Source organism: Arachis stenosperma, chromosome 7 (assembly GCF_014773155.1).
Source record: "Arachis stenosperma cultivar V10309 chromosome 7, arast.V10309.gnm1.PFL2, whole genome shotgun sequence".
Lineage (NCBI taxonomy): Eukaryota > Viridiplantae > Streptophyta > Magnoliopsida > Fabales > Fabaceae > Arachis > Arachis stenosperma.
Genome location: NC_080383.1, coordinates 89859109 through 89874871, shown reverse-complemented (window position 1 = coordinate 89874871; position 15763 = coordinate 89859109). Strand labels below are relative to the sequence as shown.

The 15763-nt window shown below is 28.8% G+C and overlaps 1 protein-coding gene across 2 annotated transcripts; it reads left to right on the top strand.

Moving 5' to 3' along the window:
• Positions 1-4844: 4844 nt before the first annotated feature.
• On the top strand, positions 4845-8274 carry LOC130942051 (chromatin remodeling protein EBS). 2 transcript variants are annotated; one of them, XM_057870729.1, is made up of 5 exons: positions 4845-5210; positions 5416-5758; positions 5864-5932; positions 6670-6808; positions 8066-8274. In XM_057870729.1, exons 1-5 carry the CDS (start codon positions 5138-5140, stop codon positions 8108-8110), a joined length of 669 nt encoding a protein of 222 aa, XP_057726712.1. In that variant the 5' UTR covers positions 4845-5137; the 3' UTR covers positions 8111-8274. The 2 variants fall into 2 exon arrangements, with proteins under 2 accessions (XP_057726712.1, XP_057726714.1); XM_057870731.1 differs by having other exon boundaries at positions 4848-5210; positions 8084-8274.
• Positions 8275-15763: the final 7489 nt, after the last annotated feature.

The following is a 15763-nucleotide window of genomic DNA, read 5'->3' as shown; positions in this document are numbered from 1 at the left end:
AGAAGATCACACTTTATCTTCTAAAATAAAAATTCAAAATTTAAAAAATTCTTATATTTAAAATATTCACGAAAGACTATATATCAATGTGCTTTCAAGCCTCGTTGTTTCTTTTTTAAAACTTGATGAGGGACAAGAAACTACTAATGAGATTGTTCTAGAAGTCCTTTTGACTTGAGAAATATTTTGTGTAATACTCTAAACAGGTCTCCAAAAAATTTACCATTCGACAGTTTTGTCTCCCACAAAATTTAACTAAGATTTCGACCCTGAGGTTCTCAGATATCCTCCAGATACGTCTCCAAAACCGTTTGATTCGGTTAAAGTGGTGACGTGTCAGGTTAACTGTGACATGTCACCTTTATGATATTTCGATCCCCATCTACGCTGGACAAAACGATGTCATATTGGAACCAGGGGCAAAACGATGTCGTTTCGGGGAGGACAAATTCGTCCCCATTTAGACAGAGAATGCAAACGGCGCCGTTTTCATGTGGGGGACCTATTTGCTTTATAATAGTATCTTAGAAGACCTATTTAACCTATAATTCATGATGTTAAAAGAAGCTATATTTACTTCAACCCAAACCTTAAAAACACATTGACATTGGTCTATTCATTTATCAAAATGGTAACATAAACCTGAGAACCCAAACATATTACCCACACAAATATTTGGCTTCAATAGCAACACAAACCAAATAAAGTCAAAAGATGGTTTATTTTCTTCAACACAAACTAAACGAAACCATTCTAAATAACATAACGTCTTCTTCCTCCAGCATAATAAAATGTGGTAACATAACTAAGACAACAACTTTCACACTTATTTTTAGAAGTATCATTTCTTGAAAGACTGGTTCAACCCTCGTGTTGGAATGAATTTGAACGACTTAGATACTATGCTACTGGTTGTAGCTGATATTGTCTCAGCACTAACACTTTCTAAATTCTTGGCCCTAATTACTGTCTTCTTTGGACGTCTAAAAGAAAGCTGAGTTTGGAATAAATAGTATTGTTACCACTCTTGTTATTTTTTTGTATGGAATTTTTTTTGCTTTATATTAAAATTCTATTAATCTCATTGGAAAGATTAAATTAAATAAAAAATTAAAATAAAAGTAATAGAACTAAAAGAGTATCCAAAATACTAAAAGAAGTCTTAGAATTTATTTAAATATCTAAAATAAATTAATAAAATAATATAAAATAATTATTTAAATTCCTATCTTTTGAATAATTTTTTATTTTAAAGTGATTTTAAGTAATATAATCAAAAGAACATTTAATTTATTACAATTTATTTTGATATAAAAATTATTAAACATAACCACTATTAATACTAACTCACTCGTAATCAAAGTTAATATACAAAATTATTTTTATATAAACTCGTATTTATAAATTTTAATCCAAATAAACATTGTGTTCTCTCTTACTTTGGAAAGGAGGAACACTATTTCAGGTACAAATTTGCATATAAGGTTTCAATTTCCAAACCTAAGAATATCCTAAATTCGATACCATATAAAAAGAGGGATCATCAATGAAATGATACTTTATAAATTATGAAGCACGAACACTTTTTTTTTTCTTTTATTTATAAAATTTGTATTTTTAGATACATTTTAAATACACACTTATTAATATTTATTGTGTTATACATGTTCTTTATTTAATTATGTCTTAATAAAAAATAAAAAAAAATTAAATATATTTAAACATATTTAAATACCATTACGTGTCAGCATATTCAATCTTATTCTTAATATATATTCTTAAAATGAGTTTAAAAATAATATATATTATTAATTATTATAATAAAAAATATTTTAAATAATGAAAAAATATTAAAAATAATAAAAAATTAAGTTATATTTTAATATAAAAATATCAAAATATTATTATAATTATTTAAAAAATATTTTATATTTTAAATATATATCGTATATTATAAAAATTTTAAATTGATGTCCATGTATTTTATATTGTGTTTGTCCTAAATTTGTATCTGTATTTATACATCACAGAGTACAAAATATTGAAATATAAATATTTTAATTAACTAAAGAAAAAAAAAGAAAATAAAAGTGAAAAAACAAAAAGAAAAGAGTCACATTTTTATTTTTAATATTGGGTTAATAATAGTGATTTTTTAAATTGTGAGTTATTGTGGTAAAATAGGATTTATAGATGAATATCTCAATAATATCTGTTAAGAAAGGTAAGATATACAGTGATAAAATAAGCTGTTTTTTTTTAATTGTTCACTTATGCACAAATATTTATTTTCCATGATATTACATGCATATTAAATAGTCGTTACTATTAGTCACTTATTAATTATTATTGGATTATAGATTGACCTCTTAATTTTAATAATACAGTTGAAAAAAAAAATACAGAGTACCGCCTTTATGGAGTTATGCGTAGTAATTGATCAATGGCCAAAGAAAAAACAAAAATGCTCTATGAATATTAGAAATTAAGTATTTATTCGTATAGATTTATATGTATTTTTTTTTTAATTTTTATAGATTGATCAAACTATTAATCAACACAATGATATTATTATATAAATGGCGTGAATAATCATTTTAAAAAATAGATATAATTAAATAATTTAAAATTTTTTTATATTATTAGTATATTAAAATTAAACTTTAATAAAATAATCAAAAAGTTCATTAGCACGAAAAAACTAACTATCTATGCAATTTTTTTTGTATTTTTATTTGTGTTTCTATTATAAATTTGAATTCGGTTTTATTATATTATTTATAAAATTTAATTATAAATTTGAATCAAGTTTAATTATATTTCTTATAAAACTTAAGAACTCGATTAGATTATAAATGTGAATGTAGGACTATTTGGTACTTCTATATAAATGATTAATTAATTGATAGTTGAATTTTATTATTCATATAATACAATTGCAAATTAAATGTGCATGAAGCTTTTTTTTTTTCATTTCTTTTAGGGGATCTAAGTTTAAATTATTTTAATATTTTAACACACACTCGTATCGATCTGAAGTGAATGCCTACTTAAAAAAAAAGAGTAATTCAAAAATTTATGTCTATTTAAAAAATAGTGTCATAATATTTTTTTTAAATCATACGTTTAGGATTTGTTTTGGCGAATTTTTAAGAAATTTTTTTTAAATTATTTTTTTAAAAAAATTATATAAAATAATAAAAATAATTTTATATTTAAATAATTTATATAAATTTTTTTTTATTTATCAATTATATTTTTGTATAACTATATAAAAATATTTATTTATTTATTTATTACGCAAAAAATATTTTTTTAAGAAAAATATGTTTTAGAAAAAATATAAATGGTAACTTTTCGAAAAGATATTTTTTTTTTACTAGTGTTTTTATTTTTACTATTAGAATTTACTAAACACGCTAAAAAATTAAAAAAATCTTTTTTCATTAAAAAAAGATTTTTTTTATCAATTTATCGCTTATTGTTTGTTTGGGTGCCATTATTTTGATAAAAAAAGATATTTTTTCAATGAAAAAATATCTTTTTTTTTATTTTTTAGGGTATTTGGCAAATTTCTAGTAGTAAAAGTAAAAACACTAGAAAAATAAAAGATATCTTGTTTGAGAAGTTGTAATCATAGTAGCTAGAATCTCGATTTAACTCTTAAAATCTTCTGATATTACAATTTTAAATGAGTCAATCGAATTTACAAAATTTATACCTGACGATTTTACGATTTAAATCTTGTTAAAATTTTACGTTTTACGTACTTAATTTACTTTTTCGGTTTTGCGTAAAATCTCGATTTTCTCTACCTTGGTTGTAATTTACATATTTTTTTAAAAGATTTTTTTTCATAAAAAAATATGTTTTTCATGTAATAAATAAACAAAAAATACTTTTATATTGTTATACCCAAACATGATTGATAGATAAAAAAATCTTTTTGCATGAGATATTCAAACATAAAATTACTTTTACTTTTACATAAGATTTTCTTAAAAAAGATAAGTTGAAAAAAATATTTTTTTAGAAACTCACCCAAATAAGCTCTTATTTGGGTCATTTTCTAAGAAAATATCTTTTTTAAAAAGATCTTATAAAAAAGTAAAAGTAATTTTATATTTGAATAATTCATATAATTTTTTTTATTTATCAATTATATTTAGATATAATCATATAAAAATACTTTTTTTGTTTATTTATTACGTAAAAAATATATTTTTTAAAAATATTTTAAAAAATAATGTAAATTATAATTTTTTTAAAAATATATTTTTTAATTTTTTTATTATTTTTATTTTTATTACTAAAAATTTATCAAATATTTTAAAAATATTTTTTTATTATTTTTTTATTAATTTAATAATGATCAAATAAATATTTAATGGTGTCTAAACAAAAACATAACAAACTAATGGATAAGGGAGAATAAAAATAGTAAAATAATTCAAAAAAAGTAATCAATGCTATGAGACTATTAATCCGCCTTTTAACTTATTCTCTAATTAAAAGAATTTTGGTTTCAAATTTTTAGAAATAATAACATATAATTAAGAATAATTTGTAACTCAATTTTTAATTTCTACAACTTCAATGTATTTTTAATAATTTTTTTAATCGACATAAAATATCAAAAGTATACACTTATTTTAAAAATGAAATTGTAACAAAACAAACAAAAAAATAAATAAATAAATAAATTGGTAATAGCCATACCGCTTAGAACTTTGAAGCCATAAAAAGTGATTTGACAATTCCCATCTCATATCAGTTAATAATAATAATTTGAAGAAGTAAATGAATCTTGATTCTTGAATCCCCAGCAATTTTTACAAAAAAAAAAAAAAAAAGAAGCGTCACGCTCACACACTACCCTCTTCTCTCGTGCCCCTTCCTCTTCTTCTCTTCTCTTCTGAACGAAACAAAATAAATAAAACTCCTTAGGGTTCCTCTGTTCTTCTTCTTCGCCCCAAAAAAACCACGCTACGCGAAAACCAAAATTAGGGCACAGATTGAAAAACCACACATATACCTACCATTATTCGCCATTGCAGAAGCTCAAATCCCTCGGCATTCTCAACAACCCTCATTCTCCTTTTTCGCTCTCTAAACAGAGCTCAGAGGACCTTCTCGCATGGCGAAAACGAGACCAGGGAAAAGAGACTTGGACTCGTACACCATCAGAGGCACCAACAAGATCGTAAGAGGTAACCAAGAAAAAAAAATCTCTACCCTTTCACCTACCTAGTAGCGTTAACTCTTTCAAAATCGTTCCTTTTAAGGGTTAGACTCAAGTGAACGGTACAATATAGTCTTGTTATTTCTTCGATTGCTGAAAGGTTTCGATTTTTGTATGTCTTTTTATTTATTATGTTTTTGTTTTTTGTGTGTGCTTCGTTTTCGTTTTGTTAGTTGGTGACTGCGTTTTGATGCGTCCTTCGGACACATCGAAGCCACCGTACGTGGCGAGAGTGGAGAAGATCGAGTCCGATAGTAGGAACAACGTGAAGGTTCGTGTGAGATGGTACTATAGGCCTGAAGAGTCCATTGGTGGAAGGAGACAGTTCCATGGGGCAAAGGAGCTTTTCTTATCTGATCATTATGATATTCAGAGTGCTCACACCATTGAAGGGAAGTGTGTTGTTCACTCCTTTAAGAACTACACAAAGCTTGAGAATGTGGGTGCCGAAGATTACTACTGTAGGTTCGAGTACAAGGCTGCTACTGGAGCTTTTACACCCGACCGCGTCGCTGTGTGAGTTCTTGTTTCATTATGGAGATTGGTGGTGATGGTGTCTTTTTAGTGTTTGAAATGTGGGGGGTTTGTGTTATTGATTTTGTTTTTTTCTGTGTTTTGTAGGTATTGCAAGTGTGAGATGCCTTATAACCCGGATGACCTCATGGTGCAGTGTGAGGGATGCAAGGATTGGTAAAACAAGTGTATTTGGCTTTACTTTGTTTAATTTTCACTCAATTTGTGTGTGTTTGTATTTTGTCACTTTTTGATTCTAATTTGTGGATGAGTTGTTATTTCGGCTTGGATTTAAGACTAGCACCTGCAGAGGCAGTCTAAAGTTTGTTGACCATATACGGAAAGGAGAACGATTGAGAGAATAGAAAGACTTCAAGAAGCATATGGATATGTTATTGCTAAGTTTTATGAACTAGTTAAGTTTTTGTTATCGAAACTCTGCCTTGGCCTGAGCACCAATTCTGCATGTTATTCTTGACAACTGCTTCTATTTGCCAAGTGGAATGAAAAAAGATAGAAATAAGTGCAGAAAATAGGGAAGACATAAGGGATTTATTGGGTTTGTCAAGTAGCTGCTCTTGCTAAACAATTTGAAAATTCGGCAGCAGATGCATTTTGAAGGGACTTTTAAATTGCTTATATCCTAGTGCAGCCATTCCTTTGGCAAAAATTTGCAATCTTGGATTTGTAATATCTTTTCTTCAATGTATTTATTTTTGGTAGCTTTTTCTTCAATGTATGTATGTCAGCTTATATATTCAAATATATAATGGTTAACATTTTATGCATCTGGCTCTGACCTAATTTGGATCACATTCTCAAATTGATTGTTAAAATTTTAACAATGCCCCAGAAACTACTCAACCTTAAATATTTTGAAAGAATCATATTTCAATTTTATGAGTTTGTTGTAGGTACCATCCTGCATGTGTGGGAATGACTATTGAAGAAGCAAAGAAGTTGGACCACTTTGTATGTTCTGAATGTTCATCTGATGATGACATGAAGAAACCCCAGGCTACATTTCCAGTGTCACCAGGATCTGATGGCAAGGTGAGATCTTTTTATTCTATTTCCTACGAAGTTTCAATGCACTCTTACTTTTGTTCCTATTAATTTTTTCCCCAGCACATTTATGAGACATACTATTCCCACAATAGAGGGGGTAGGTAATGGGCACATGATACAGTGTTTGGAGAGTGATGCTATAGTGTGTTATTTTCTTCCAAAAAGATGGATGTATTCTTTGCAGCTAGGCTTGAAATTGGCAATGTTATGTTGCAGTTCGTGTGTATATTGGTTAGCATGGAAGAATGCTTGTTTAGAAAGTGAAATTCAAGTTGTTTTTGTTATTTTAGAAACCATGTACGGGTGATGTAATTGAGACTAAAAAAGTTAACAGACTGCAGACTGTGTCATATGCTAATAAGAGTTTTATTTATTTATTTATTTATTTTGATGGTATGTGTTAATTGTTTTTCTTGTCTGACAATCAATGAAGACTAGCATTTGCTTTTAATATGTATTTGTATTTGAAAGGATTAATGGCTGAAATTATTGTTTTCATTTAAATATCTTTGAATAATGTTCCTTCACTTGGTTAATTTGTGCTGGTGAAGTAGCTTCTCCTCAAGCTCGTACTTTTATCTTTGTTACAGTTATGAGCATGAAGTTACTGAAAGTTGTGAATCTCAATCAATTTCTAGATTTTTTTGGTACCGCTGTATATAATCATATGGAGGGATTCTTGGTTTGGATAGGTTTATATAAAAGATGCAAGTACACATTTTAGTTCTAACTGTTTTTAGTTGTGCTTTGGGTATTTATGAAATAAGGATTGCACTTATAAAAACTTGTCATCCATGTTCATCTGTATTCATCTGTGTAACTTCTGTAGAAAATTTAGTTCTACTTGTTGAATTGGCTTAATTTTCCTATGCTTTTTTCATACATAGTCTTCTTATGAATGTTGTGTAGGACTTCTCTTTTTCTCCTTTTCAGAAAAAAAATATCCCCTCCGTTTCAAAACAAATGTCATTTATGACAAAATTAGTACATTGGAAAATTAATGTTTCAGGATGTAATTGTGTCTAAATACGTTAATTTTTTCCTGTACCGATTTAGTTAAAATGACATTTACTTTCAAAACATATGGAGTATTTATTTTATGGTATGGGGATTCGTGGCCATGTTAGAACTGGAAAAATAATTATATGGTGAATTGATGGCTTGTATTTTCTTGTCTGAGCATGTTCTCATTGGTTACATCGCGTTTCACATCGTCCCATATTTTGCTTTTTATGATGACAGATGAATGAATATTTTCAGGTGGAGCCGAAGCGACGGAAGAGATGACCATCAAGGTAGAGGATTTAGCGTGAGACGTGGCTTTTGCTGAACTTTGGCTGTGGTTTGTGTGGTAGTAGTTGGTGTGTTTGTACAGCTTCGACCAGAGGCTATAAAACATTTGATGTATTTGACTCAGCTTATGTATCTATTGGTGCTAGTTTTATGACTTATCAGTTTCTCCTTTTGCTGTCCAGAAAGAGTTAGCTCCGGTCTCAAGTGTTAATGTCTCTGAGATAACATCAAAACCTCAAAACTATGGAGTAAAAAGAAATTATCATTAGTTTTCTAAAATCTTGGTTCATTATATGTATAATTCTAGGCTATTGTGTTTCTGGTAACTATGGTTTGATGGGAAGTACTTTCCTTTGTTTCTTTCCACTGGAACTGGGTAATTGTGCTCACATTGTTTATCTATAAATATTTGAATGATTAGTGTGGTTGGTTGAAACTGCTAGGTATTTCAAAAATGATCAAGTTTCAGTTTATATATGGGAACTTAAGAGTTGGTTGAACTGGGGTTTAGTGGATGCTTGATAGTGATGGTTTAGGGAGGAAAGTTAAAAAAAAAATTGATTATATTTGATTGGGAATTTGTTATATATTATCCAACCATAACAGGCCATTTGCATTGGGAGTGGAGTTTGGGAGCGAAATTGAGAGAAAAAAAAAATACTTCAATAATATTATGGGTTTTATGCTATTATGCACGGAAAAGACATAATACGGGGGATACCAGGGCACACGAGTTACATAAAATGGTATTTTGATATTTTATTAATATTAAAATATAAAATAATTTTTAATTATATAAAGTATTTAAAGTATTTTTTGTTTTAATAAATAATAATATATATTATTTTTAAATTTATTTTAAGAATATATGTTAAAAATAAGATTGGATATGCTAATAAATGATAATATTTAAATGTGTTTAAATATATTCGGAAATAAATTTTTTAGTTTTTATTAAGAAAGTTGGATACAGCAAATACTTGTGTCCGAAATATGAATATGAATATTGTGTCCGAAATATGTAGCAAACACTTGTGTTGAACGAATATCAATGAATATTGTGTTCGACAGTCAACTCCGCGAAATATCCTTGCATGATAGGTTTTATGTTATAAATTATTCTTTTTCCTTTTGTATTTCAAGTGTACAAGCTCAAACATGTTCTAAACGTTTAACTTAAAATGTTGCTCCTTAAAAAGAAAAAGAAAACTTTAAACATTGTTTAGCCAAATAAATGTGACTTGTCATAATTTTTCTTTTAAAAATTGTAATTCATGATTTTTGAAGATGATGTAGCGGCTGTTACTTTTGTTATTCATGATTTTTATGAGGATGTAGCGCTCTTTATAATGTTATTTCATGCACAATTTTTTTATTGTATATTTGCATAAATTTGTAAAAAAAAAAACTATTATCAAAATAATGATGACAATATCCATTCTCTTATTTTTAAGATGTGAAATAATAATTGATGCGAGATTAGTCAAAAGGACAAATTCTTTAATCTCATAGTCAGTTGCCTACGACTACGAGTGATTTGTTTTTAATAAAAAGACCAAAACATGACAAGAGACCAATTCAAATATCTCAATTCTCATTAAACAATTATTATAAAAATGTTTCATAAGTTTAGTTTTATCTGTTGATTTTTCACATACAGTTGTTATTTTCTTATATTTTCTATTTTTTTTATATTTTTTTATACACAGATTAATTTAATTAGGTTAATGCATTCAATACTTTTAACGTGTGCTTGCATCCGTTAATCTTGAGGCATAGAGACAACAGGAAGAGAGAAAGGGTGCCATGCATGCACGCCTGACGTAAAATGAACAATCCTAATCATCATCATCAATTCATCATTATCATCATCATCATGATGGTCAGAAGCAACTAATGTGTAACGTTGAAATTAATAAATCCTAATTGTCTCGTATAATTTATATCTTACTTCAAAATAAAAGGTTATGGTCACAGCAACCACGTGTTTCTAGATAAAAAAAAAATGCATACCTATATTTGGTGACTGATGGTATATATTACTATACCATACAACTTAATCAGCAGGGAAAAATCTCCCACCACACCATTATCATCATCATTATTACCAGGTAGGTTTCCTTTGACTTTTTCGCACACCACCACTTAATCCCAAAGAAAATATTTGTACTATTATTAACTCATGTTACCGTTGAAAAATATCATATGCTAGCTCAACATATTCATTTTATCATTACTCAAAACTAGACTTCTCCTTTAATAAAATGATAAAGTAATACTTTTATTACTTTTGAATTTGTAATATTTATTATTCATGAGCTCCACTATTTTAATCCAAAAGTGATTTATGGTGTAAATTTATTTACTTTCTTTTCTAAAATGACTACATAACTTTAGAGGTGCCGAATCCCTAAATAATATTCTAGGTAGCCATACCCACTAGACATGTATGATTATGAACACTACACACACTGGTGCAGTTCTTGCGTGCATGAAAAGCATGATGCACATGCAAACAAAGCACGTAAGTTATTTTCCATATGCTGAGTGCGTTTGTTATATTTATATCCACCCTTATTATTCCAGTTTTTGGGGATATATATACCGCAGCTTTTTTCGGGTGCAAAATTAAATAACTTGGGTGATAGAACTATGTACTCTCTATTTGTTTTATTATCTACTTGTTATCTGTTTAAGTTTCGAAATTGAATTTGACACTAACAACTTTAATTTGCAATGCAAAATTATATGATATGGTTTATTTCAAAAATGTTTGGGAGGTATATAAATAAACTTAAAATCATCCAAAATGTTTTTATTTTGTGTTTACTAATTACTGTTAAAATAATTAAATAATATTAAATATAATAATTATGTAATTATAATTGTTTTACCGACGTAAATACTTGTTAGTAATTAGCTTAGTTCAAATCAAATCGATTAGTTTTGAGAAACAACACAAAAACATAAAACATATTTATAGAATTTAATTTATAAAAATGTTATTTGTATATTAAATTCAACTATTAAAATAATTATCATATTTATGTATAAATATATATGTCGTTAAATTTATTTTTAATAATATATATTTTATAAAAGAGTGTTAGGGACCAACAGATTTTATAATTTATAGTAATTAATTAGTAATTATTAATATTTTTAATGGTGTGAGATTATATTTAATAGTGTAAAATTATTTATTTTTTTCACTGATTAAGTGTTGACCAAATTTTAATAAAGGCGATAGTCCTTTAAACTTTCTCTATTTTATATTAATAATTAATTTTAATGTTTGATTTTATTGTACATGTACACTTAACATAGTTGGTTAAATACCTTTTAAAATAGATAACAAAAGAGAAGAGAACCAAAGAAGAAAAAGAGAGGATATATAGGGATGAAATGGTAATTTTAAATTTTTAATATATAACCGCAGCTTTGTTCTTACGAATTTACGATTATGATGAATGCTTTGATTTGTAAGTGGGATTAATTTGAGGTTTTATTTTCAATGTATTTTTCCTAAAGAAAGTGTGTAAGAAATAAGGAAAGCAGTTAGCTTTCATCCTAACAAATAAGGAAAGTACAACAGTATAACTACCCTAACAGAAAATAAAGTAGTTAATGCAGTTATTTCCTAAAACAGAATTGTAATTGAGTAGCTGAAAATCATGAGGATGAATATAGGCACTATGAGGCATAAAATCCAAGTTTACTTGAAAGGTTGTTATGATTCATCTCCCGATTATGATATTAGACTGGCCTTTTACAAGCCTACTAATACCAGGAGATAGATAGAATTTTTAACTAGAGATTCATTTAAAGATGCTATGTTTTTTTCAGAGAATTATAAGAAAGTCGTCGAGTACCGTCGGATTTATCGACGAATTTTTTAGATAAATTCAACAGTAACAAATTTACCGTCGAATTCAACAGTAGAATAAATACGACAGTATAAATTTTGTTGAAAAATATTTACCAGCAAAGTTTTAGAGTTTGACGCTAATTCCCGTCGAATTCAGTGACAGAATATATAACACAATCCGTTAAAAGTTGTCGCCGGATCAATCCGACTGTAAAGTTGGCGCTATGTATAAGTATCCGCGTTATTTTACCATCGGATTAATCTGACGAAAAGTTTTATGAATTTTTTTTAAAAATACTGTCAGTAAAATTCCAACGGTAATGCCAACGGAAGTTTATTTATTTTTTTTTAAAAAAAAGTCATTTTTCGTCTATTTTTACCGTAACCTGATAATAAGCATAATTGAAACAGTGCTTTAAACATGAAGTGAAATATCAAGCATACAACGTAAAATTATAGAATGATGGTAATTGATATATTTGAAACAATATTAATTACATTACATGCTTCTCAAAGTTTGGTAAACAAATATACATATCATAAAACTATATTTACATTAACCCTATTCAAATTCATCATCTTCTTCTTCTGATTCACCATCCTCGTCTGCTGAGATAGTTTCCTGATCATCGAACTCTTCTTCCTCTTCTTCGTCCATGTCGACCTCTTATTCTTCTTTTTGAAGATCATCGTTCTGTTGTGGTAGTGCGTCGTGATGTAACCCAAGGTCAATGATATCATCATCCGTTGATGCTGAGCTAAGGGTAATCAGCTCATTGATATCAAACACCATTTTTGAAGGAGTTAGATCATTAATCTGGTAAGGTTCCTGACCTTCTGTCCTATCATCAAACTTGATCCATCCTCTTGGCTTAATCTTAACCACAACCACCCAACTAAAATTGCATGAACCGGATAAGGCAAAAAGTACACCTATCGTGCATTTTGAGGTAGAATAAAGGGATCGTAGTACCTATATTTCCTGGTTACATTAACTTCAGTGATATCGTAGTCCTTGTGCTTTCGTGTTCTTTGTCGCGAACTTGGATCATACTATTCATATTCAAACACGCACACCTTGTATGTAGTGCGACAGAAATACTCTAATTCAATTATGTCGTGTAACACAACAAACCAATTAGAGTAACCCCCGCCTGAATCCCCACGAACCCAAACTTCAGTGTTATTTGTTTTTCTTCCAATCGATCACTGTAAAGTATGGAACCGATATCCATTAATAGGGTACATCAGGTAGTTAGTGCCCTTATTCATTGGTCCCCGACTAAGTGCAATTAGTTTCGAATCCGTTGTATCAGTTAGCTGCACGCTGACGTATTCTCTGAACCAACGTGAAAAGTTGTTCAATGAGATATTAGGATTTGCCTCTTGGAATAACCTATATGATATATAGGATAAAGAAGTTTTGATTAGATTAAAAAGTTAGAGTGTTACTGATTGCAATATTTACGATGACTTAATAAACTCATATGAGGTACGGTGAAATCTGGTCACAGATAAGCAGCACATGCAGATGCACAACATCGACTTCCTTCTATTATAACTAATAGTCATTGCCTGTACCCATTGCAGTTCCTTTCGGAGCGAAGATTGGGTATGTTATTCCACCCGACGATGATTCTCCCCTCTCATCGTTCCTTACAACCCTTGTTCTACGTAACTCAACATGAGGCTGAAAATAGAATGAGCAAACTGCGGATGTTTGTTTAGCTAGGAATGCTTCGCAGATGCTGCTTTAAATTCGAGCCCTATTCTTCACGATATGCTTGAATGAACCAATCATCCTCTCAAACGGGTAAATCTATCAAAATTGGACCGGCCCACATAGTAGTGCTTCGAATAGTAGGTGGACTGCTAAGTGTTCCATAACGTCAAAAAAGGATAGAGGGAATATCCTCTCTAGCTTACAAAGTATTATGGGAATGTTCTTGTCTATGATTGTGAGATTATTAATGCTAAGTTTGATTGCACATAACTCCCTAAAGAACTCACTTGTATTTGTGAGGGGTTTCCATATGTTGATGGGAAGTTTTCTGAACACGACCGGAAGCAAAGACTCTATGAAAATGTGACAACCGTGGCTCTTCAACCTAGCAAACCTACCTTGTGACACGTTTTCATACTTGTTCAAGTAAGAGGCGTAACCATCAGGAAATCCCAATCCCCTAATCTACCTACAAATATTTTGCCTCTGTTCCTTTGTTACAGCGAACACCGTCTTTGATTTATCCCACCGCCTGTTATCAAGTCTCCTTAAATTCAGATCTGACCGCCTACAAATGTCTATCAAGTCTAACCGTGCCTTATCGTTATTCTTTGTTCACTCATCGACTATTACTGTGTGCATGATATTATTGAATACGTTTTTCTCAATATGCATCATATTAAGACAATGTTGAATTAAAGTAAAATTCACAAAAAAATAAAAATAAAAAATAACTTACAGGGGACAACAAAAAGAGAAGAACGAGCGAGTAATTTTTAATTTTTTGAACAGAGATTTAGAGAGTGACACTTAAAAAAAAAGGAATTATTTTTTAATTTTTAATTCAGTTTAAAAATAATAAACATGTACAATTGTATATCAGGTACTATATGACTTATTATATTTTTTTTTTAACTAAAGTTATAATTAATCTATGGCCCAAATTAAATCCATAGAATCTGAGAAGTGGAGGAGGCCATACATTTTACTTATTCATGTTTGGTACACAATATTAACAACTACGAAAAACAACTAAGAGACCAACGCAAATTATTAAAACATAACAAATTGATTAAAAGAAGGATTGATGTTTGAAATTTCACGGAGTGGAATTGGAAGATAATATATAGGCATGATTGTTTTTTTCTTTTAAAACTAAAGAAATATCTTTTTAAATAAGAAGTATTTATTTTATTTCTTGAGTCATATTTTTATAGTTTTAAATGAATGCGAAAGTAGAAAATAAACAATTTTTCTTTGTTTCCTGAGAGTTACTTTTAGTTAAAGTTAAAAAGAGAAAAAATTTCAAAAAAAAAAAAAATACAATTTATCTTTATATAATTTTAGAAATCAATTTTAGACGAATATTCTAAATAGAAATTAGTTATACCCCTATCTTAAATAGATTTATATAAATCGAATAAGGCAAACTTGATTTAAGCATTTATATGTAAATCGAATTAGGCCAATTCAATTTACTAGAACAGAGACTTTAAATTTAATCAGCCTAATTCGATTAACTTGTATAGGATATAGATAGTATATCGAATTAACCTACTTCGATTTATTGAAATACATATTACGAAATATATAAAAAAATCAAAAGAGAATACGAATGTGTTTTTTTTTTAATGTACTTGTTCTTGTATGGATACCTAGAAGGAGAGCTCAGTCTCTGGGAGTCGACGCCGAGCTATTACCTTCGGTGCCGACCTTTAAGCCTTGTGACAATCCGAGCTTTTACTCCAAGAGGGTGTCCAATCGCGTAGAGCTTTGAGCAAGAAACAGGGGGGAGTGTACCTGCAAGGGCACTCCGAAGCTTTAGTTAGTATTGAGAATTCAATGTATCCTTTAGGATAGGAGATCATACCTTTTTATAGGTGGTAATGTACAAATCGGTTATGTTCCTGCTTTATTGTCTGTATTAAATAGCAATAATAAGGGTTTGGACGTTTTACTTTTGTGAAGCAGCCCGTTAAGCTAATTTGTAACGTCACTTTTTAATAAATGACATTGATTGTCGATTAGTAACTGTAATGCCGATTAATGACGTAAA